Below are 20,525 nucleotides of genomic sequence, written 5' to 3' on the forward strand. Positions count from 1 at the left end.
GCCCCGCCCCCGGAGCTCTACTCAGTCAACACGGTGGTGGGAGGGCGGGGACGGCCCACCTGGCCCCGCCCCCAGAGCCCCCAGAGCCCCCAGAGCCCCACGGGGCCAAGTGGCTGGTCTCATCCCATCCCCGCCCCGCCCCAGCCTTTACCTGCATAGAATTCAGGCCCGTAGACTGCGCCGACCACTGGATTTAGCTTCCAGCCTAAAAAAAAAGCACAGAGACCTAGTCACTGCCTTCCCCGACCCTTTTCCCACCAAAACCTATGCCTGAGAACCCCAGCGACACCGGTGGAGCCCTTGGGGACATTCCCGGGGCACCTCCCCGCGCCGGGCCCCCCTTCCCACACTGCCCGGACAAGTGCGGGGTTCAGAACACCAGGGTCTACTCCGTCCTGACTCTTCTGCCTGGGGCTCTGCTAGGATTCTTTCCCAGTTGTGATCCTCCCCAGTCTGCCCCTGAGCAACCCTCACCCCTGGGTGTCATCCCCCGAAGCCTGGGGTACCCACCTCCCAGAAGAGAACTGGAGAGGGAAAGTGGAACTTGTTATCTACCCCTCTGAGCACAGCTGGGATGAGGGTTTCTGGAGTCAGACTCAGCACAGCCCCACCATCCGAGCTCCAGGTGGCCAGAGGCTGCAGGAAAGGTGCTTGGCCTCTGCCCATAACCTCTCCCCACTGCCTGCCAAAGTCCCCCTCCCGCTCCCTCTTCCCAGTGCTGAGTCCTGCTCTCACTTTCCTCCCGTTCTCATCTTCCCCCACAGCGGCTGTCCGGGAGGGTGGCCTGGGAGCAGGTCGAGGAGGAAAGGGCATTTGGACTGGGGATGATAATAAGGACGGGCTGGTTTTCCTCAACACTGTGTGTGAGCCACACAGACTGTTCGAAACTCACTGGGTCCTCACTGCCCAGTGAGCCATCACACCCTCCCCATTTTGCAGATGAAGAAACAGAGCCCTGGAGTGGCACAGCAACCTCCTGTCACCAGCTGGGGAGTGGCAGAGCCAGGGATCCCAGCCTGCAGCCCTCAGCCAGACCCATGTTCCTGGCCATTCCATGGATCCCAGGCTGTAATTGGCATCCCAGCCTCTCCCTTCCTGCAGGTGGGTCAGTCTTCCTCTCCCTGGGGGAACCCAGGAGCAGAGCAAAGACCTGCTCCACCTGGAGGCCTCTGGGGGGGAAACCAGCTGCCTTGGAGTGGGCTCCGGCTCCAGGCATTCTGACAGGGTGGGTAGGAGGGCTTCTTGACGAGGCCCAGCCCCTTACCCCTCCTCAGTGTACCCAGGTCTTATCTCTACAGCATCCCCCGTGGGCCCGGCTCCTTGTCCCTTTGCACTGTAGGGGGAGGGACAGCAGGGACGAGAGCCCACTGGCCAGCTGGGGAGATAGCATCTGGAGAGGGTGGCAGTGGGCCCAGGCCACGTGTGAGCCCCTGACCCAGATTCTAACAACCCCACTGCAGGGCAGGCAGACCGGAGGCAGTAAGGATGGAGGGTCGGGGTATGTTCCTCCTGCCAAGTCTTCACCCCACCTTTATCCCCAGCCCACCATCACACAACCTTGTGTCTGGACGCCATTGCTGGGACTTTGGAATCTTCCAAAAAGATAAATCCCAGGTTAGGAAGGAAGAAACTTTTTTTGGCGGGGGGGGACAGTTTCTTGCTCTGTTGCCCAGGCTGGAGTGCAGTGGACAATCATGGCTCACTGCAGCCTCGACCTCTTGGGCTCAAGTGATCCTCCTACTTCAGCCTCCCGAGTACCTTGGGCCACAGGTGCCTGCCACCACACCCACAGCTAATTTTAAAAACTATCTGTAGAGACAGGGTCTCCCTATGTTGCTCAGGCTGGTCTTGAAGTCCTGGGCTCAAGGGATCCTGCCACCTTAACCTCCCAAAGTGCTGGGATTACAGGCGTGAACCACTGCATCAGGCTGAAAGAAATGTTTTGTTTTCTGGGAAGACCTCCAGTCCGAAGAACTGACTCTTCTTACTAGAAGGCCCATGATGGAGCAGAGTCCTGGAGACCCTGACCCCAAGCCCAGACTCCCCTGGGCTCCATCCAGTGGCTCTTCTGGGTCCACTCTGGGCGAGTGAGACTTGGAGGCTGCATATGTGCTTCAGATGGCCCTGGGCACCTTCACCTGTTAATTCTGGCTTCCTGGGTGCCCTCCCCTGTCAATTCTGCCTCTGGGAGCCTCCACCTGTCTCTGCTGCCTCCATTTCACTGTCTGGAACCCCAGATGGCAGAGACAGCCTGAGACTGCCTGGCTGGCCTCTGTTTCTACCGTAAATAGTTAACACCTGGGCAAACCTGGTGGGTTTGTTTTCTACAATGGAAACCTCCACCCCCAACTGATGAATTCCAGACTGTTGGGTAGTGTTGAAGCCAAGTCACGCGGCACTCGCCACCAGAGCCCATGTATTGGCTTCGGTGCCAACCTGCAGAGAACCCAGGGCCGTCCCACTGCAGCCCTCTGTGTCCAGGCTGATGAAGACATTGAGATGAAACGGCTCTTGCTGCAAAGGTGGGCAAAGGTTCCCACCTCCTTCCATTCCCTGATGTTTCACTGGCGTGGGTTCTGTGCCCCTCATGAGCCGCACAGCCCGAGGCCATTCAGAGATGGGTCTGTTCTGATTTCCATGCTCCCCTGAATTCTCACTTCTGCCCAGACAGCGGTGGGCGTGGCCCTTGTGTGCAGAGTGGGCAGCTGGTTCCAGAGATTTTGCAGCCCCACTAGTTGATCACCTGTACCCTGTAAAAATGTCTACCGCTTTTACTTCCTGTGCCAAGTGCCAGATCACAGAAGAGTCACACCCAGGACGCACTCGGGATGCTTGCAAAGCGGGAACACTCCCAAATTTTTAAAAAGAATTTGAGACGTGTAAGTCCTCAGAAAAGCAGGATATGAGGCCACGAGAATCAAGTCTAACTTGGGCCAGGCCAGAGGCCCGGCCCCACCCCAGCATCGGACACCAGGAGAAGAGCTGGGGGGAGAGGTAGCGGATCGGGCGGTCCTGCCCAGGCTTCCGTGCTGGTCGTCACCTGACTCCACGTATGGCCGATCACATGGGGAGCCATGAGAGGCTGGGGGTGACACCGTCTGAGAGTCCATGGCAACAGGGAGATCCATCCTGTCTAGGGGCAGCGCTGAGGCTTCTAAGGGGTCCGAGTGGGAAGCTGCTCCCTGGCAGGAATGAGCGGAGGCCCCCAACGTATCCCGCTCCGCTCAAAGCAGGCCCCTTGCCGGATGGAGTTAAGACTCGCAGTGGCCACCAGTGGTCCCTCTGCTTCTCCAGAGCCAGCACTTAGCGTCGGCAGATCCATCTCCAAGGAAGACTGGCCACCTCCGTTTGCCGGATGGAGTTAAGACTCGCAGTGGCCACCAGTGGTCCCTCTGCTTCTCCAGAGCCAGCACTTAGTGGCCACCAGTGGTCCCTCTGCTTCTCCAGAGCCAGCACTTAGTGTCGGCAGATCCATCTCCAAGGAAGACCGGCCACCTCCGTTTGCAGTGTGGTGCACCTGCACAAGATTCCTCAATCTCCCCTTGCTGTGGACAGCAGGGCTCAGCCTGGGGCCTCAGGGCCACCCATGTCGAAAAGCCCCAGGAAGGCAGTTCCTGTAATCACATCCTACGAAATCTGAGCACCTCCCCCCGGGCCCTTGCTCATGGCGCTTAAAGGTGTCATTTGTCATCGAACAGCTCTGGGGGATGATGTCACTATTCCTGTTTTGCAGATGAAGAGACTGGAACTCAGAGAGGTCTAGAAGCTCATCCAAGGCCCCCCGTGCCCCCGCTGCCCTCCCTGAGCCTGCTTACACTGGGAATCGGTGCAGCAGTTCTCAGCACAGAAGCCTTCAAACTCTGGCCCTGGGGGAAAGTCAGTCCTAATCCAGGAAGGCACAGCTGTCCCCCTGGATCAGAAGCCTGCACGTGTGGCCTCTGGGGGCCAGGCACGCTTGGGAAAGCGAGACTCCAGCTATGGCTGATTGTACGGGGCCATGAGTGGGGTGAGTGGCCCCCAGCTCTCCTCCTGCCTCTTCTGCCCCACCCGCTTCTGACCAGGAGCTGAGCAGCAGCCCCAGGGCTGGGACACTGGGGATGGAGGCTGCCTAGGATCCAGGAAGGTCAGCCTGCAGCAGCCCCAGCTCCCCCAGGGCCTCTGTCCCAACCAGTGACCCCGGCAGCCTCGTGGGGGGACCCAGCCCCTTACCGTTGGTGTAGGGGTTCCCTGTCTTCTTGTTGGTCATGACTCGGGCCGTGGCATTGTTGACCTGTCCAAAGAGGGAAGGAGAGAGAGGAAGAGGGAGGATTAGCCTCCTGGAAGACCCACCGGCCACTCCTCCCCGCCCTGCTCCCCTAACCCCCCGGCACCGCCCACCCCGGCCTCCTCTCTCCACCATGCTGCCTGCCCTCTGGGAGCCTTGGCCCCCACTGCTCCCAGCACGGGCTAAAGCCCCGCCTGGCCCAGGACCCCAGACCCAGGCCTGCTGGCCTGTGTTCTTCATGTGGCTGTTCCCATAAACCCAGCCCCAGGCTCCCAGGCACCCCAGAACAGCTGGAGCAGCTCCCTGGTGGACTCTCCACAAAGTGCTCTCTGACCAGAACCAGCTAAGAGGCTGGACTCCAGGATGCCCCCTCCTCCCTGAGGCTGCCAAGGCCTACCTAGGCAGGGGTACCAAGGTGGCCACATACCCCTCCTGGATGATGCCCCCCCTCCCCCGAGGCCAGAGTCCTCAATACTGCAGAGTACAGAGGTCTCTGATGGGGCCCGTGTGCCCCTGGAGAACGAGGCCAACAGGGAGGGGGGCTCTGGGCACGAAGTCACCTATTTTCCACACATATGCCTGGGTGAGGCTGTCCAGGGGCAGCCTGGGATGGAGAAGACAAGGCATGTGTGGAAGGGAGTTGAGAATAGCAGGGGTGATGGGTCCCAGGAAGGGGTCTGGGCTGTTCTGCCTCCCCTGCGTCCTCCATGTGAGCCCCGAGGGCGTGGGGCTGCAGCCTGGCCAAGCCAGTGCCTTCAGAAGTCCGGAAACCTCCTCTCAGGCCCTTCATTGCCTGCCCGAGGGCTCTGTCTTGGTGGCTGGCCCCAGCCCTCCTCCAGCCACCCTTTGGTTGCCCTGCCTGTTGGGGGACCCAGCTCCAGACACTCAGGCCGCAGCAAGGGAACACAGCCCACTGACACTCTGGACCCCTGGGGAGCAGGGAAGGAGGGGACAGAGCGGGGTGGGTGTCAGGGAGGGACCCAGAGCCCCCTCTGCCTGCTCCTCCTTGGGGCCTGGTCTCTTCCTCTGCCCTGGCCATTGCCGCTGCTGCCTCTGCTTCTACCCAAACAAGGGGTGGAGTGGGGCCAAGGTGGGGGCAAACTGTAGGGCCCAGACCGGGCCATGTGGGGACAGGTTGGGGACAGCCGCTGCTCCATGGTGAGCAGGGTCTGGGGATTAATGGCTCCTTGACCGGGTGGGCTGGCTGTGGTCCTTGAGGCTGCCAAGCCCCAAAAACAGGATTTCTGGGGCTCCTCCAGTGTCTGGTTGGGGACAGGGCCTCTCCTAGGAAAAGGGGGGAAGAGGCAGGGGAGAGGGGACCTTGGGTGAGCCTGAAGGGGTGACAGGTGATAGGGCTTAGCTGGCAGCCAGTGACCCTGGCCTTAGTGCGAGTCTTCCTCCCACCCCAGGGGACCCTGGCCAGGCTCTCTGAAGGGTGCGGCAGTGGTGGGGCTGATTGGTTGGGGGAGCTGGGGGGCAGGTGGGCGATCTTGGGGCATCCCTGCCACAGCACACTTATCTGAGCACCTCAATTTTCCGTCCCTCTACGATCGTCCCATTCAGCTTCTCCCGGGCTCGGTCAGCATCTGAGCTAGTTTCAAAAGTTACAAACCCAAAACCCTGTGAGCAGAGGAGAGGGAAGGACAGGCACGGAGAGGAGGACACAGGGCGAGAAAGAGGAGGAAGAGGAGGAAGAAGAGGAGTGGGAGGGGGGCAGGGGAGGGGGGAGAGAGAGAGAAGGGGTTGAGTCAGGTGAGTTGAGGCAGAGACGCAGGCAGCCCAGAGGTCTGTCCTAGGGCCACCGGCAGGATGCCAGGAGGGGTATGGGCCCCAGGGGGGCAGCTGCTGACCCAGCCTGAGCCCAACCTGAGCTGATCACCCAGCATCTCCAAAGGGACAGGCCAAAGCCACATAAGAGACGTCACACCTGACCACAGGCCAGGCCTGCCCCCTGAACCCCACCTTGGGGTGGGGGGCCCAGGCTGGGCTTCAGGACCTGCAGGGGCAGCCCACCCATCTCCACCCTCGGAGCCCAGGGTAGAGGGTCGTGCCTTCCTGGAAGGGGAGTAGGGCTTGTCTCCGTCGGACACCCTCCCCAGCCTGCCCTCTCTGTAGCCCCTCCCTCAAGCCTCAAGGCCAGTGGTCCCCTGGGGTGAGCGTTCAGTGGGGTGGGGCCCGGGCCTGGGGCCCAGGGCTCTGGGGTGCAGGCAAGAGGTCCTGGTGGCTCAGAAAGAAAAAGCGGCAGCGGCAGCAACAACACAGACAGCTGGGGTGGGGGCGGGGCGGGTGGGGGTGGAAGAGCGGGGAATACAAGCACCCGTGTCGCTCAGGGGTCCTCGGGCGCGAAGCTCTCCAGGAAGGAAACGCACATTTCACACGTTAGCCTGGCGGGACCTACAGCCGGCGCTGTAAGGCGGCAGCTCCGTGCGGCACCCACCTTGGAGCCCCGCTCGTTAAAAATGATCTCCACGTCTAAAATTTTTCCGAATTGCTGCAGAGACAGAGACAGAGAGGGAGTGGGGCAGACAGGAAAGTGCGGGTTAAGACCGCTGGCCCGGCCGCCAGCTCCACTCCTGAGACGCTCATGCCTGTGCTCTGCCCTGGGCCCCCAGCTTGGGAAAGGAGACCTGGGACCCCCTCCCACCTCTGGTCATGGAGCAGCTGGGACTTGGTCACTTGGAGAAGGCGATGGTGGGGAGAGGGTGCCCAAGGCATCACCAAGAGGGTCCTTGGTGTGGTGTAGGGGAAGGGACAGCTCTCCCAGCCTCTCCTGGAGGCCTGTGTCTCCCTTCTGCCTTGGGGAGCTTTTCCTGCCAGGACACTAACTCCAGCTGCCAGCTGGGGATGGGGGTAGGCACATCACCAGTGTCCCTTCCACACCCTGCTAGGACTTGGCCACTTGGAAAGGGTTACAGTGGGGATAGGGCACCCAAGGCACGATCGCCACCCCTAATTCACACTAAAGGGTAAAGGTCTGCTTTGAGACCCTTCTCTAAAGGATGGGGGAGAGGGAGACAGAGGAACATGAGTGCCCATTGGGGACAAAGTGCCACAGAGAAGAGAAAGTGCTGGGGTCAGGAAATGGAGATTGAGGCCCCCTGGTTGGGAAATGGGACCCTCAGGCCTCCCTGAGATGGGGAGGAGGTTGGACAGGGGGAAGAGGGAAGCAGAGGGAGGGTCTTCTGCCCAGGCCCCTGGGACCCTGCACAGCCTGTCATGGGGCTGTGCTGGCGTGGGGTGCTGAGCAATGGTGACCTGAACCCAGGCCCTGCCTGTGCAGGACATTCGGGCCAGCTGAGCCATGACGCTCTGGCTGCCGCCTTCCCTCCCGTTGTTGGCCACAGTCCCCATGGGGCAGCCCTGTCTCTCTCACTGGTACTGAGACCATGAGCCTGTGAACAGCCCCGAACAACAGTTCTGAGGTCCCCAGGGCCTGTCCTGAAGCCTGCAGTGCAGGCAGCTGACGGGGGTTTCCCAGTCACCTCCACACAGTCCTGGAGGTGGGGGGTGCAGCAAGCCCCAGCGGGGCCAGACAGCAATGAAATCCCAAGTCTGCCAGGTGCTGAAAAGAGGGGGACAGTAACCTCCATTCTGCAGGGACCCAGGGAGCTGACGGGGGACAGTGTCCCCATCCTGCAGGGACCCAGGGAGTTGATGGCAGATGGTGCCCCTGTCCTGTAGGGACCCAGGGAGCTGACAGGGGATGGTGCCCCCGTCCTGCAGGGACTGAGTGTCCGTAAACAGGTCCCCTGCAGGGGGCATCCAGCCAGAGCTCCAAAATGCCATCCATTGAGGGCAGCCAGCCAGAGCTCCAAAATGTCAGCTGCTGTTAAGGGGCAGCCCCAGGCCCAGAGAAATCTGGCAGCTTGCTCAGGACCCAGAGTCGAGAAGGGACAGAGTCCTTGCCATCTGATGATTCTAAGTCATGCCAGCCCCCCAGTGAGTCTAGACTCCAAATCCAACCAGGCTGGGCTCCTGAGATGGGGAGTGGACTTCTAGGGGTCACATCAGGGGGTAGGTGGAGGGGGACCTCTCCACCCTGGGCTGCCAGAGGTGCTTCCAGTCTGCCTGACAAATCCCACCTGGGTCAAGATGGCATGAGGAGAGAGGCTGGGATTCAGGAGCCAGAGGCTTTCTACCTGCGCAGCAGAGGTGGGGTGGGCACCGCGGCAGGCAGGCGGAAGAGAAGTTTGGAGGGAGGGAAGAAACACGGCCAGGCTGCGTGGTCCTCTGTGGCCAGGGCAGGCCTGGGAGCCCGGGCTAAGACACCCAGCTGCTGCCACTCACCCACCACTTGGCAGCCCCAGCCCCCGCAGGCATCAACACCTGCCTGGTGCATTCAAGTCCAATAACAACAAAGTGCCCCAGGACCCAGGGGCAGCCCTGCACGTTCTCACAGTGACCACACCACAGGGCTGAAGCCTACAGTGCAAAACCCGGAACAGGCCTCAGAGTCCAGCATGGGCTTCACTTCCCATCGACTGTGCATCCGGTTCCAAGTTCCCCACATGGGGGCCCGGGGGACACAGGCCCAGAGAGGTTGACTGCCTGGTCCCCAGGCACACAGGAGAGGCCGGGGCTGAGGCTGCTGCTCTGTGGGAGGCCGAGCTGCCCCTCCAGGTACCCTCTTGCGAGGAGATGGGAGCCAGAATGTGGCAACAGGGTGGTCATAACCACACTGGCTGCGAGGTCCCAAGGTACTCTAGGAAACCCCTGAGGTCAGGTGGCCTGGGGGCCATGGGTGGATTTCTGGCTGGGAGCAGGAGGGGTGGGGTTTGAGGGGCAGCCACAACAGATCCCCCTACTCCTCAGCTTGAGGCCTTCCTTTTCCCCGCCACCATCCCAGCAGGTTCAGGTCAGGGCAGGGCTGGGCCCAGGAGGGAAGGAATCCTGGGGCCCCAGAGGCTCCCTGCGCAGTGGGAGGCAGGAAACGTGGGGGAGCAGGTATGGGCAGGAAGGCAGGGCCTGTAGGCGCCACCCTGGAGCTGGGGCAGGTATGGAGGGCAGGATGGGTGAGGCCGCGCACACTCACCCCGAACATTTGCCGCAAGTCAGGGTCCCTGAACCGGAAGGGGATGTTGGAGACGTGTAGCCGCTTGGGCTGCTGCTTCTCTGTAGGGTCGGAGGGGTGGAGCGGCTGGCTGTCCGTCTGTGCCGCCTCGTCTGTCTGCTGCAGGGAGAGGACTGGGCTGTGGAGGCTGCATCTGTGTGCGGGGTTGCCCATCCCCTCTGCTAAAGGGACGGCAGAGTCTAAAGGCCAGATTCTCCCCCACCCTTCTGGGCCTCTCCCCCATCCCTGGGCTGGGATCCTTGGCAGAATCTGGGCAGACGGTTCCCATGAGATACAGCACAGGGGCACCTCACACAGAGAGGCCCCACCTCTAGGCCTTTGCCCAAACTGTGCAGGTGAGGCCGCCTCCCTCCCGCCATCCCAGTGCAAGGCCTCCTGGCCTGCTCTGTTCCCCGCTCCCGCAGCCCAGGCCTGTCCACAGAGGCTGAACCTCCACGGTCTCTTAGCCCCATTGACATCTCAAGGCAGTTCTGGGAGCCTGAGGACCCCACTGGCTTTCAAGTCCTGATGATGAAGTGGTGAACTGCAGACAGATGTCGGCCTGGCCTGAGGATCCGCCTGTCCGAAGGTGCTGCCCCTTCGTGTCCCCCATCCCTGCCATGCTCCTGCTTATTCCAGCCTGCTGCCGCCACTCAGAACCTTCGGCGTTCACCTCCGGAAGCCTCTCCCAAGGCAGGGCGTGGCCAAGTCCAGTCCTTTATAGCCCCCATTTGGACCCAAATTTTGGTGGGCAGATGGGCTCCCAAAGACTTGGGTCTCAGGAAACAAAAGCCACCCGGCCCCCAGCTCCCTGTGAGAAGGCAGGGGTTCTGCCCGAGGCAGCACAGTGTGGCCTGTGTGAGGCTTTTCCTGCGTGGTCTTCTCCAGTGGACTGGCCACGAGCTCACGGCAAGGCTGGCCTTCAGTCTGGCTCGGTCCCGGCTGTATCCACAGAGCAGGAACTCCAGGCATGCGGCAGGTGCTTCATCAGCATCGGCCAGGTGGATGCATGGGTGACTGTCCAAGGTGGCCATTAGCTCGTCACGACCTGGGCCCAGGCCCAAGGGCCTCTACAGGCCAGTTCCGTGGATGCAGCCAAACCGCAGGTGCCAGCCTCGAAGGCTGTTTGTTTTCCCGCTCAGCCCACTGGCAAGGCGGGTGGGTGGCACAGGAGCACCAGGGTGCAGGAGAGTCCCTCGGTAGCGACAGGCACAGGTGGTGGGTGCACGCTCCAGCTCCCATGGGGTGCCTTGGAGGGGCTCTCACTGTCCACGCTTCCTCCAGCAATTTGAGCTCAGCTGCCCATGGGAACAGCAGGCTGACAATGTACCTTTTATTGGCTTCCTTCGCCTTCCCGCCTCAATTCCATGCTGCCCCTTAGGGGTTTTGTGAGATCATCTCCCAAATACACCCTTTGCATTTGAATCTTTGGCTCTGGGCCTCCTGACACTCCCAGTGGACAGCTGGAGACCACACACGGAGAACCCCTCCTCAGAGGCCAACTGGCTTCTGGGACAGGACGCCAGCTGAAGGTAGGAGGGTCTTGGCTCCAGCCATCTGGATCCCTTCTCGAAGGGCAGTAGAGGAGCCTGGGGTCCCTTAGAGGCCTACACTGCAGTCGGTACAAATGGAAGGCTGGTAGCATGGTCTCCCATGTGGCCTGCGGAGCAGAGGCAGCCAGCTTGGGAGCAAGAGGAGAAAAGCCAAGAACAGAGGCCCCAGAGAGCCATTCCCACGCATCTCCAGCCAGGCGAAGCACCTGGCTGCTGAAGCCACTTTCTGGAGGGCATCTGTCGCAGGCAACCAAAGGAGTGCTGAGTTAGGTCGGTGAGTGGGGAGCCTGGGGTCACAGTGCCGGAGGCCTCGGCCCACAGCAGAGGAAATGGAGCCAGAGAGGCAGAGCTGTGCCAAGGTCACACTACAGCTAAGTGGCCAGAGCTTGGTCCCTTGACTCCTGTCTGAGTGGCTGTCCGGTTGTCACGCCCCCTGCACGGCCACCCTGGTTGTCCTTTCTGGAAGGACAGGCTGCTCCCCTGCATTTCTGCATGTGGCCAGGAAGCCTCTGACCAGGCTCCGGAGCAGCAGGTGCCCCTAGGTGACCAGAGGGGAAGTCACCACTTCCTGGGTTGCGCAGGGTGGTGGTGGACACAGCCTCCCCCGTACCGCAGCTTCTTCCCTGGCGACAGCCCCTAGCGCTGGCAGTGGGGCAGGCTGGGAGTGGGGTCTTGAGGGCTGTAGGGCTGTGGAGCACGTGTCCATGTCCCTGATGCAGCTCTGTCCCCTGCATTGAGAAGCGAGGATGCAGCACACACCCCACAGCGTGGGAACTGCTGTCCTGGTGCTCACCTGGGCATGCACTGCAGGACCTGTCTGAGCAGACGTGCCGTGGGGTGTGCTGACCCAGTTCCGACGAGTGTGTGTTCTGAGCTCTACGTGCTCCCAAGGCATGAGGCTGCGGGTGCATCCCGCATCTCCCTCAGGACCCCAAGAGGTGGAAAGAGGCCACGGCTCTCGGAGGGCATGAGCCCCCAGGCTTGGGCAAGCTGGGCGGCTGCTCCTTGGGGTTCCCTGACATGTGCCACCCCCATCAGCGGGGGCTGAGCTTTGGCATGGAGGCATCCGTGGTGGGCACAGCTGGCAGGGCCAGGAGGGTGGACGACAGGCCTCCGGAGACTCCTGGTCTGGCTGGCATCAGGTCCCCAGTGACGGGCAACACAGGGCAGCTGACTCTGGCTCCACAGGGGTACGCGGGGGGCTCCTCCATCCAAGCCTGGGGAACTGGAGATGCCCAGCAGCCTAGTTTCCCAGTTCTGCTGCCATCCTCCTTGGTCCGAAGTTTTCTTGCAGAAAGCAAGCCTGTGCTAGACCTCCGGAGGGGACAACCTTACCCCTGAACCAAGGCGAGACCGTCCAAACATCCGCCGATCTTTATGGAGGTCTGAACCCCATGCTCCCATTGGACAGGCATGGGTCTTTCCTCCTCGGTGGACAGGGATGCGCCCGTGCCCTCTGCTGCTCTTGGGTAGACTTGGGGTGACTGAGTCATCCCGGATTCGGGAATCCGGCCTGGATAGGGGCATGCAGCTCTGGCCTCTGAGCAGCAGAGGGCGGTGGTGAGCACACCAGGGCGGCCACGATGGTGGGAACCGGCCACACGCCCACCCAGGGGAGCTGGGGCATCCACCCCAAAGTCCTAAAGGGGAGCAGCCGAGGATGAGGCGGGAGGAATGGGGTGATGGGGTGTGAGTGGGAGGAGCCATGAGTGGGGCCACGACACAGCTGAGGAAGAAGCTATTCTATCCCTGCTCAGCCCAGGCAGAGGCTAAGTGGGTTCAATGGCTGTGAAACTGTCAGGTGTGCAGGGAAGCCCGCGCATGACTGCACACAGGCTGCCCCGGGCCGGGGGACAGAGGCCCTCCCACCGCTGATTGTAGTGGTCCAGCAGCCTCCACCGCCTTTCCAACTTTCTCAGGGGCTTTCTTTCCCCACTTCAAAAAAAAAAAAAAAAAAAAGGCATCTTTGCTTCTTGATCTGAAATGCAGGGAAAGAGGAAAGAACAGGACTGCCCTTCCCTCCCGACTGGGCTGTGGGTCCTGCTTCTGCGTCCTTCCCCAGCTCTCTCTTGGCCCGGCCATTATGGACACCTCCCCAGCCCATTCAAGTTCAGGGTGGGGGTCTAGAGGCCACACAGCATCTCCCACTCTCCACATCGTCTGAGGAGCCTGCACCCACTTTTGCCTGGGCCCCCCAAGCTTGGCACAGACACAGGCAAAGGGAATGAGCCCTGGGCAGGGTCTGGCAGACCTAGGCAGACCCTGGACAGCAGGTGGGACCCAGCGGCCGTTGTTGGCATGGAACCAAGCTGTGCTGCTGCGGCACAAGATGAACCGGTTTTTGGAAATCCCTTCCTCGACAGCGCCATCTTCCTTCGTTCCTCCAAAGACCTCCTGGGCACTCAGGCAAGGACCCGCCTTGGTGAGCCCCTGGTGGGCAGCCAGTCAGCCTTGGAGGAGGGGTTCTCTGCGTGTGGTCTCAGCCTATCCACTGGGAGTGTCTGCTTCAGAGCCTGGCGGCACTGGTGGCCCCTCCTTGGGTGGAGCTGTCGGCTCCCACGTGGCATTTGAAGAACACAGGATTCCAAGCTCCCCTGCTCTGGCCTCTGCACTGTGGCACGGGCAGCCGACTGACGCCTCATCCACTCCCACCTCCCAGCCTGGGTAGGGGCATCTCAGCTGAGCCTCACTGTGGCGTTGCTTTGGGGACCAGCGCCTCCTCTCTTCTGCCTTTCTCAGGCCAGCGGCCAGCCACGGCCTATCCCTCACCCCTTCCATAAGCTGTGAGAGCCAAGAACATAGTGACCAAGGGCTGCAGCTCCTGGCAGAGGAGAGAGGGCCTCGGCCAGACTGTAAGGCCTGTAGTTATAGACAAGGTGGTCCAAATGGAAGATCAGGGCAAGTGCAGGAGTTTCCGAGAGGAGGCTCAGGCCCGACGGACGGCAGAGAGGACAGAGGTTCATCCTTGGGCTGCAGGTCACTGGGCAGAGAGGCCTCCAGGGACCTGGGCGCAAGCATCTATGCCTGTAGTGAAGCCAGGGGTGCAGAGCCCAGATCCCCAGCAGGCAGTGGGGCAGGTGCTGGCCCTCGCGGCCCACGTGGGGTCCCCTCTGGCAGGTGGAGGAGCCCACATGGGCTCTGGAAAACACCAGTCTCATTCCGTCTCCCTCTACCTGGATGGCCCTCCACAGTGACCCTCCATGCTTTGTCTGGCATTTTTTATCTGCGTGCTAATCTCTCTCTCTTTTTCTCAGAGTTTTGCTCTGTCGCCCAGGCTGGAGTGCAGCGGCGTGATCTTGGCTCACTGCAACCTCCACCTCCTGGGTTCAAGTGATTCTCCTGCCTCAGCCTCCCGGGTAGCTGGGATTACAGGCACGAGCCACCATGCCCAACTAATTTTTGAGGGACCGGTGGCCCCCAGGAACCCCATGTTTCTCTCTGCAGGGTCAGCTCTGCTTCTGTGACTAGGGGTTGGGGGGTACATCCCACCTGGGTGGTGGAGGTGTCGGGAAAGGCCCTGAGTTGGATGAACACGGACTTCCCACCAATTCCTGGCTGGAAACCCTCCTGAGGGGAGGAGCAGCAGGAAGCTGGGGCCCAGCCTGTCTTTGAGGGTCCTGGGGTGGAGGAGACGGGGAGGTCTGAGGCATGGGGATGGGCTGCAGGGACCACTGCTCTCTCCCATCGACGCCATCAGCCCCAGGTCCTAGAACGGAACAGGCTGCCTGTGTGGGCCCCCGGGCCTGGACAGGACCCTGCCATCTAGGGGCCGGCTCTGCCACAGCTACCAGTGGGGCGGGTGATGTGGGGACTGGACAGGCGCTCCGAGCTCCCCCTCTCCACTGCCCTGGCCACACCAACTGCCAGGGCAGCCCATGCTCGCCAGCAGAAGGAAGTCCCCTTGGGCGAGAGGGCGGGAAGCCCCAGTGGCCTCTGGGCGGTGTCTGGGTCCAGGGAGCATACAGGGGGTTGTGTGCCCTGACCTGGTGCCAACCTGGGCAGCAGGCTCTTGGGGCGGGGGGTTCCCTGGGTAGGACTTCAGGGATGGTGGGGAAGGAAGAGACCAGGGTACTTGCTGGCTGCACACGGGCCCTTGAGTGCCCCGGGAGCTCAGGAAGGCACTCTGACCTAGGCAGGTCTGGACCAAAGCTCTGAACTCACCCTACTCCCTATCCCGAAGATCTAGAAATACCAGGCTGCTTGGGGCAGGGCCAAGGGGAGGCTCGAGTGAGCTGAAAGGGCCCTGCTGATGACCCAGGGACAGGGCCTGGGGACACCTGAGCCAACAGGGAGGCGTTTGGCCTTCAGCTGTGAGTGCCGGGCAGCCTCTGGGAGGAAGGAGCTCCTGGAATCTAGAACACCCTCTCCAACTGCCTTCCAAGGTGGGAAGGCTCCGCATGAACCAATACTCCAAGGTCGGGGAGCGCATGGCCTCCGAGGCGGCCCAGGTCTTTGTTCTTCGTGGGGTACCACGCCGATGCCGTAACTTCTGCCTGCAGCCCCGCCCTGGGTGCAGGTCATGGAGAATGACTCTCTCCTCTGGGTCCCCGGATGAAAGATCTGTAGACCATGACCCTCAACGCTTTGCCAGACCTGAGAGACCCCAGCCTGAAGAAAGGAAGGTCAAGGCCGTCTGTCCATTCTCTGGGCTCTGGGTGCTTCCCACCTGGACACGATTCCTGGGAGGCTCTGGAGGCTGACGACTGGGTGGTGAGACTCCCATCCTCCTAGTCGGAGAGTACTTCATCGGATGCAGCATTCGCCTTTTCAGCAGCTGCTGCTCACTCGGGGATTCTCTCCACGGTCCGTGGACTCTCACGGGCAAGCCAGACCCAAGCCAGCCTCTGTTTCTGACTTTCCTGTCCTTGCGTGGCAGGAACTAGGGGACAGGGCTGGGTCCTTTCTTCTTTGTAGCCTCAGTGCCAATTCAGTGCCTGAAACACGGCAGGTGCTCAGCAAATGTCTGCCGAGTGAAGGAAGACTTTATGTGTGTCCTGGTAGGCTGTGTCTGGTGGCCCCAGGTGTCCAGGAGGCATCTGGCCTCGGTTCTGTTGTTCAGTTAGAGCGCTAGGTTTGTCCCCAAGCTGTGTTTTCTGTGCGTCTGACCCTCCTGCTTCTGGTTTTCTTCTGGGACGAACCCCTGAGGCTCACCATGAGAGACCCCCTCGTCTGTCCATAAGGTGGCTGTCAGAGGTTTGAGCAGATGAGCTGTGTCTACTGGAGTCAGTCAGAAAGAGACCCAGCCTGCTCTCGCGCGACTTGTTTATGGTGAACCCGGCGTGGCTCATGGGATGGTCTCTTTCTTTTCTAAGCACACACAGGGCGTGGGTTTGATGAATCAGATCCAGAACAGACAGGGAAGCATGGCTTGGCCACTGCTTCTACCACCCCAGGGTCTGGCCTTTTCCACGTGTGTCCTGTGGCTGTAGGAACCCTGGGTATCAGGATGCTGGGGGCGCTGGAAAGGCTGATGGCCTCGGGGCAGATTCGGGCTGGGTGGGGCTCCAAGCAGGGAGGAAGGGCACCGCCTGGGTGCCAGATGAGGGTCGGGTCCAGCCCAGGAGGCGGCTGGGTGGGCTCTCTCCGCAGAGGGCCTGGGTGACGCTGGAGGAAGCCCCTGCCCACACATGCACCAAGGGAAGGCTCCTATCTACATCCACGCAGCATGCTGGGAGCCAGGCTGGACTGCGGGAGGGCTGAGGCAGTGGGGAGGGGACGCCCATTGGGAGCCGCCAGGGCAGTGCCACTCCCGGGCAGTGCAGAGAGCTCTGGCCTCCTGCCCAGCCCCGCCAGCTAGCACATCCAGTGGCTGGGACAGGGCCAGCGGGGACAGTTGGATGAACCTGGAGCCCCAGAGCAGGGGCAGCGGAGGCACATGGAGATCTCAGTGGAAGGGACCAGAGAAAAGGAATACGCCGGCCGGGGCTCTGCGGGGTGGGTGGAGGCAGGGCCTGCTTTTTGTACCCAGAGCCCACTCCAGGCCAGCCGCTTGGCCACTCCCTGCCGGCTCTCTTTGCTCTCAGGAAATCTGAGAAGTGAGGGCTCAGCACTTTTGCCTGGGAGCTGCATTACAACCACATAATTGAAGCTATCTGATTGGAGGCCAGCCAAGCAGGTAGATTACAAGTGATTAGAAATGATAGGAGGGCCTGCAACCCGAGGCAGCTCGGAGGGCCCCGGGCCGCCTCCGCGGCTCTGCCTCCGCCCTCCGCCCGTCTCCTTCACTTTCTACTAACAGGTCTCTAGCAGCGAGGACACCTCCCAGCTGGGGTGAGTGTTTGCTCGAAGCAGGGAAGCCAGGCCCAGGCGGCTGGAGGACGGTGGCTGCCACCCCACCCCTCAGTGCCCGGCCATCCCTCCAGATGCCTGCTCATCACAAAGCTCGGTGCCGGGGGTTGAGCAGGGGCTGGAAGTGCCTTCGCTGGGGGTGACTTCTGGCCCAGGAGCCCCGTAAAAGGCCCGCCCTCCATACACAGAGGCCTTGCCCAGGCCCCCCACCCACCTGGTACACCTCATACCCTCTTGGGCCACCCTTCTTCTGGGTGGATGCTCCTCCCTGAAGCTCCAGGGCTGGGCCTGGGGTCATGAGGGCGCTTACCGGCACTGTCTGGGTCCCGGCGATGGGCTGTGTGCTGGCCTCGGAGCCTGGCTGCTCGGGGTGGGTCTGTGCTGGTGTGTACAGGGTCATGCCATGCTCTGTGGGGACCGGGGTCTGGCCGGAGTAGTCCTGCGTGGGGTGCGGTGGGGGCGGGGCGTACTCGGCAGGGATGCCGTTCTGTGGCGGAGGGGGGTACTGGGCGGGGGGGTAGGGCTGGGCCATTGCTTCAGGCGGAGCCGTGGCGTCCTGATCGCTCTGTGGAAGGAGAGAGAGCAAGTCCTGGTTAGAATCTTGTCCCCTTCCCGGAGCCCCTGAGGATGGGGCCTTGTGGCTGAGCAGAGCTTCTCCAGCAGTATTTTCAGCAGCCTTTCCCTGGCCCCTCCAAGGGGGGCTCGCCGGCATAGGCACCAGCTCAGAGCAGGAGGCGGTGCTGTGCTGGGAATGCCAGGGAGCCTGGCTCTGGAGTCAGACACCCCCGGGTTTCAGCCCATTTACTCACACTTGTCAGACCTGGGTACAAGAACAACTGGAGGGTTTTTTAAAACTACCTGATTTAAAAAAAAAATTAACCATTTTAAGGTAACTGTAGGCTCATGCAGCTGTAAGAAAGAGTGATCTGTACACCTTGTGCCCAGGGTCCTCACGGTAACATCCATAAAACCTCTACCAGCGGGATACTGACATGGATTCACACAACACACAGAATGTTCCAGCAGTGTGAGGACTACTGCTTTTCCCCTTTTAGAGCCAACCCACCTGCTTCCCACCTCCTTAAGTATTTTAAGCCTCGGCAGGCCAAACACCTGAGGTCAGGAGTTCAAGACCAGCCTGGCCAACATGGTGAAACCCCATCTCTACTAAAAATACAAAAATTAGCAGGACGTGGTGGCACGTGCCTCTAATCCCAGCTCCTCGGGAGGCTGAGGCAGGAGAATCACTTCAACCTGGGAGGCAGGGGTTGCAGTGAGCCAAAATTGCACTACTACACTCCAGCCTGGGCGACAAGAGCGAAACTTCATCTTCAAATAATTTTAAGCCTCAGTTTTGTCACTGGAAAGCAGGAGTGAGAGGGCGCTGCCCAGCCCACACCTGGATCCCTGGAAGTGACTATGCAGAAGCTGAACTCAGGGCCTCCTGCCTCCCCTGGCAGTGACGGCCGTGACAGTGGGGTGTGTCAGGGGGGCGGGGAGGGTTCCGGCCTCTGTCTCAAGGATCTCTGAGGAGCTCTCAAAGATCTGTCTGTGCTCCCTCGAAGGCCTGCTGCCCCAAGTGGGGAAAACTGCTCCCGCAGCCTCTCAGAGGCTCTTAGAAGCCCAGGCCCTTGGGCAGGGCCCCAGGAGCAATATAGGGCAGTAGCTGTCAAAGTGGAGGGCCTGGGCCCACAGCATCAGCAGCACCTGAGAGCTTTTTGGTGGGCAATGCAGATTCCAGGGCGCACCCCAGGCCTCCTCCAGCAATCTGCGTGCACTGAGAACCACTGACCTAGGGCCTGAGAAGCAACCCTGGTGGGAAGGCCTTATGACCCCAAGAGGAGGGCTGGGGTCTTTCACAGTGCCAGAGAGCAAGGTGCAGGCGGAGGCGGCAGAGGGAAAGGGGCTCTCGCCTCCTCCACTCGCTGTCCTCCACTGTAGACACAGCCTGAGGCCCAGGACCCCCTGAGCAGGCGAGGCACTCGCCCCCCAGGAGTCTGCGGTGAGGAGGCCCCACTGCCTGGAAGGACAGATGCCGCCTCTGCCTGGAGCAGCCCACCTGTGTGTTAGGATTCCTGCTCAGATGTGGATGGGTCTGACACTCACAGCCACCCCGGCAGGGACAGGCAGGAGTCCGCGTCCTTGCTGAAGGTGGGGTTTGCTGTGGGGAGGAGGAATGCCCAGCAGGGAAGCGGCTGCTCACTTCCCTCACCTGCGCCTCCACCCCATGCTCCCATCGCCTGGGGCCACGCACACTTTGTTCACACCACACACGTTAGTGAGCACCTACTAGGTGCAGGCAGAGGCTGGGGGCTGCCCTCGCAGGGTGGTCTTTCTCTCGCTTCCCTCCACACCCACACATCCCCCCTCTGCTGGGCTCCTGTGTTCTCGGCCTCTGGGCAGTGCCTCCCCTGGCTAAGGAGGAGCCCCTTATGTACCCATGCTCCTCGCACGGGTAGACCTGGCATGTCCACCTCTGTCCTGCCTCCCCCACCCCTGGCCTGTCCTCTGCGTCCTTCATTCAGTTCCTACACATCCACCCAACAACTGTTGATTGGGTACCTGGGGTGTGCCAGGCCCATGCCAGGGAAGGGGCTGCGTTGGCAGCAACCTCGACAGCCCCTGTCCCTGCTGGTGGGGCCTGCAGTCCAGCGGGAAAGGAAAGCTTCAGAAAACAACGGCCCAGATGTCAAACCATTGTTACAGCACTGGGGGCTGCAAGGGACCTGGCTGCACCAGGGATGCGGCCCCAAGGGACGGTCCAAGGCTGGGTGTTCTGCTTCAGACCCGGCCACCCCCTCCTTCTGTTTATAGGCCCCAAACCCTCTGTCCGGGGGCCCAGCAACCTAGGGTGGGTGCTCATAGCTGGAAGGGTGGAGCCCGGGCAACCCAGCCGTGCCCTGCTCCCTGAAGCCCCCAGTGCCGGCCGGCCCTGGGCTCTGCAGCGGGGGCCGTCTCGGTGCTCACCATCCTGCAACAGACTCACTGAGCGGGAACCTAAGGAGCAGAAGTGCTGTCCTCCTACCATCCCCAAAAAGCCAGCTGGTTCCTTCCCTCCTTCTGCAGACTCTGAAACTGGGGCGACATTCAAGCTCCTGAGCCACGGGAGGGAGGCACACACGTGTGCACGCGTACGCACTCGCAGGAGGTTCCTGGCACATTGCTCCAAAGTAGCTGGCAAGGCCCCATCGTCCGTTGTTAGCAAATGTGTTGGTGACTGAGTCCAGTGGGAAGGGGTGGATCCATGACGAAGGAGGAGAGGGAAGGAGAGTCGGGGCACCCAGGAGGGGTGGAGAGCATCTAGCACCTGGGATGGCCAGAGGCAAAATCAGGAAAACAGGAGCAAGAGAGTGAAGAGAAAGTGTGGAAG

The 20,525-nt window shown here is 61.3% G+C and overlaps 1 protein-coding gene across 8 annotated transcripts in view; it reads right to left on the minus strand.

The window, feature by feature from the left end:
• Positions 1 to 20,525, minus strand: part of RBFOX3 (RNA binding fox-1 homolog 3) — a 527,163-nt gene that overhangs the window by 8,754 nt on the left and 497,884 nt on the right. For 6 of the 8 annotated variants that reach the window (XM_054457213.2, XM_054457210.2, XM_054457211.2 and 3 more), the window contains 6 exons: positions 17,466 to 17,720; positions 9,297 to 9,434; positions 6,702 to 6,755; positions 5,792 to 5,884; positions 4,210 to 4,270; positions 152 to 205 (listed from right to left, as the gene is read on the minus strand). In XM_054457213.2, coding sequence (XP_054313188.1) covers positions 152 to 205; positions 4,210 to 4,270; positions 5,792 to 5,884; positions 6,702 to 6,755; positions 9,297 to 9,434; positions 17,466 to 17,687 — 622 coding nt within the window. In that variant the 5' untranslated portion in view covers positions 17,688 to 17,720. The remainder of the gene's footprint in view (positions 1 to 151; positions 206 to 4,209; positions 4,271 to 5,791; positions 5,885 to 6,701; positions 6,756 to 9,296; positions 9,435 to 17,465; positions 17,721 to 20,525) is intronic. The other 2 variants (XM_054457215.2, XM_054457209.2) reach the window with 1 other exon arrangement.

The sequence above is a fragment of the Pongo pygmaeus genome, chromosome 19, assembly GCF_028885625.2.
Source record: "Pongo pygmaeus isolate AG05252 chromosome 19, NHGRI_mPonPyg2-v2.0_pri, whole genome shotgun sequence".
In the NCBI taxonomy this organism is placed as follows: domain Eukaryota; kingdom Metazoa; phylum Chordata; class Mammalia; order Primates; family Hominidae; genus Pongo; species Pongo pygmaeus.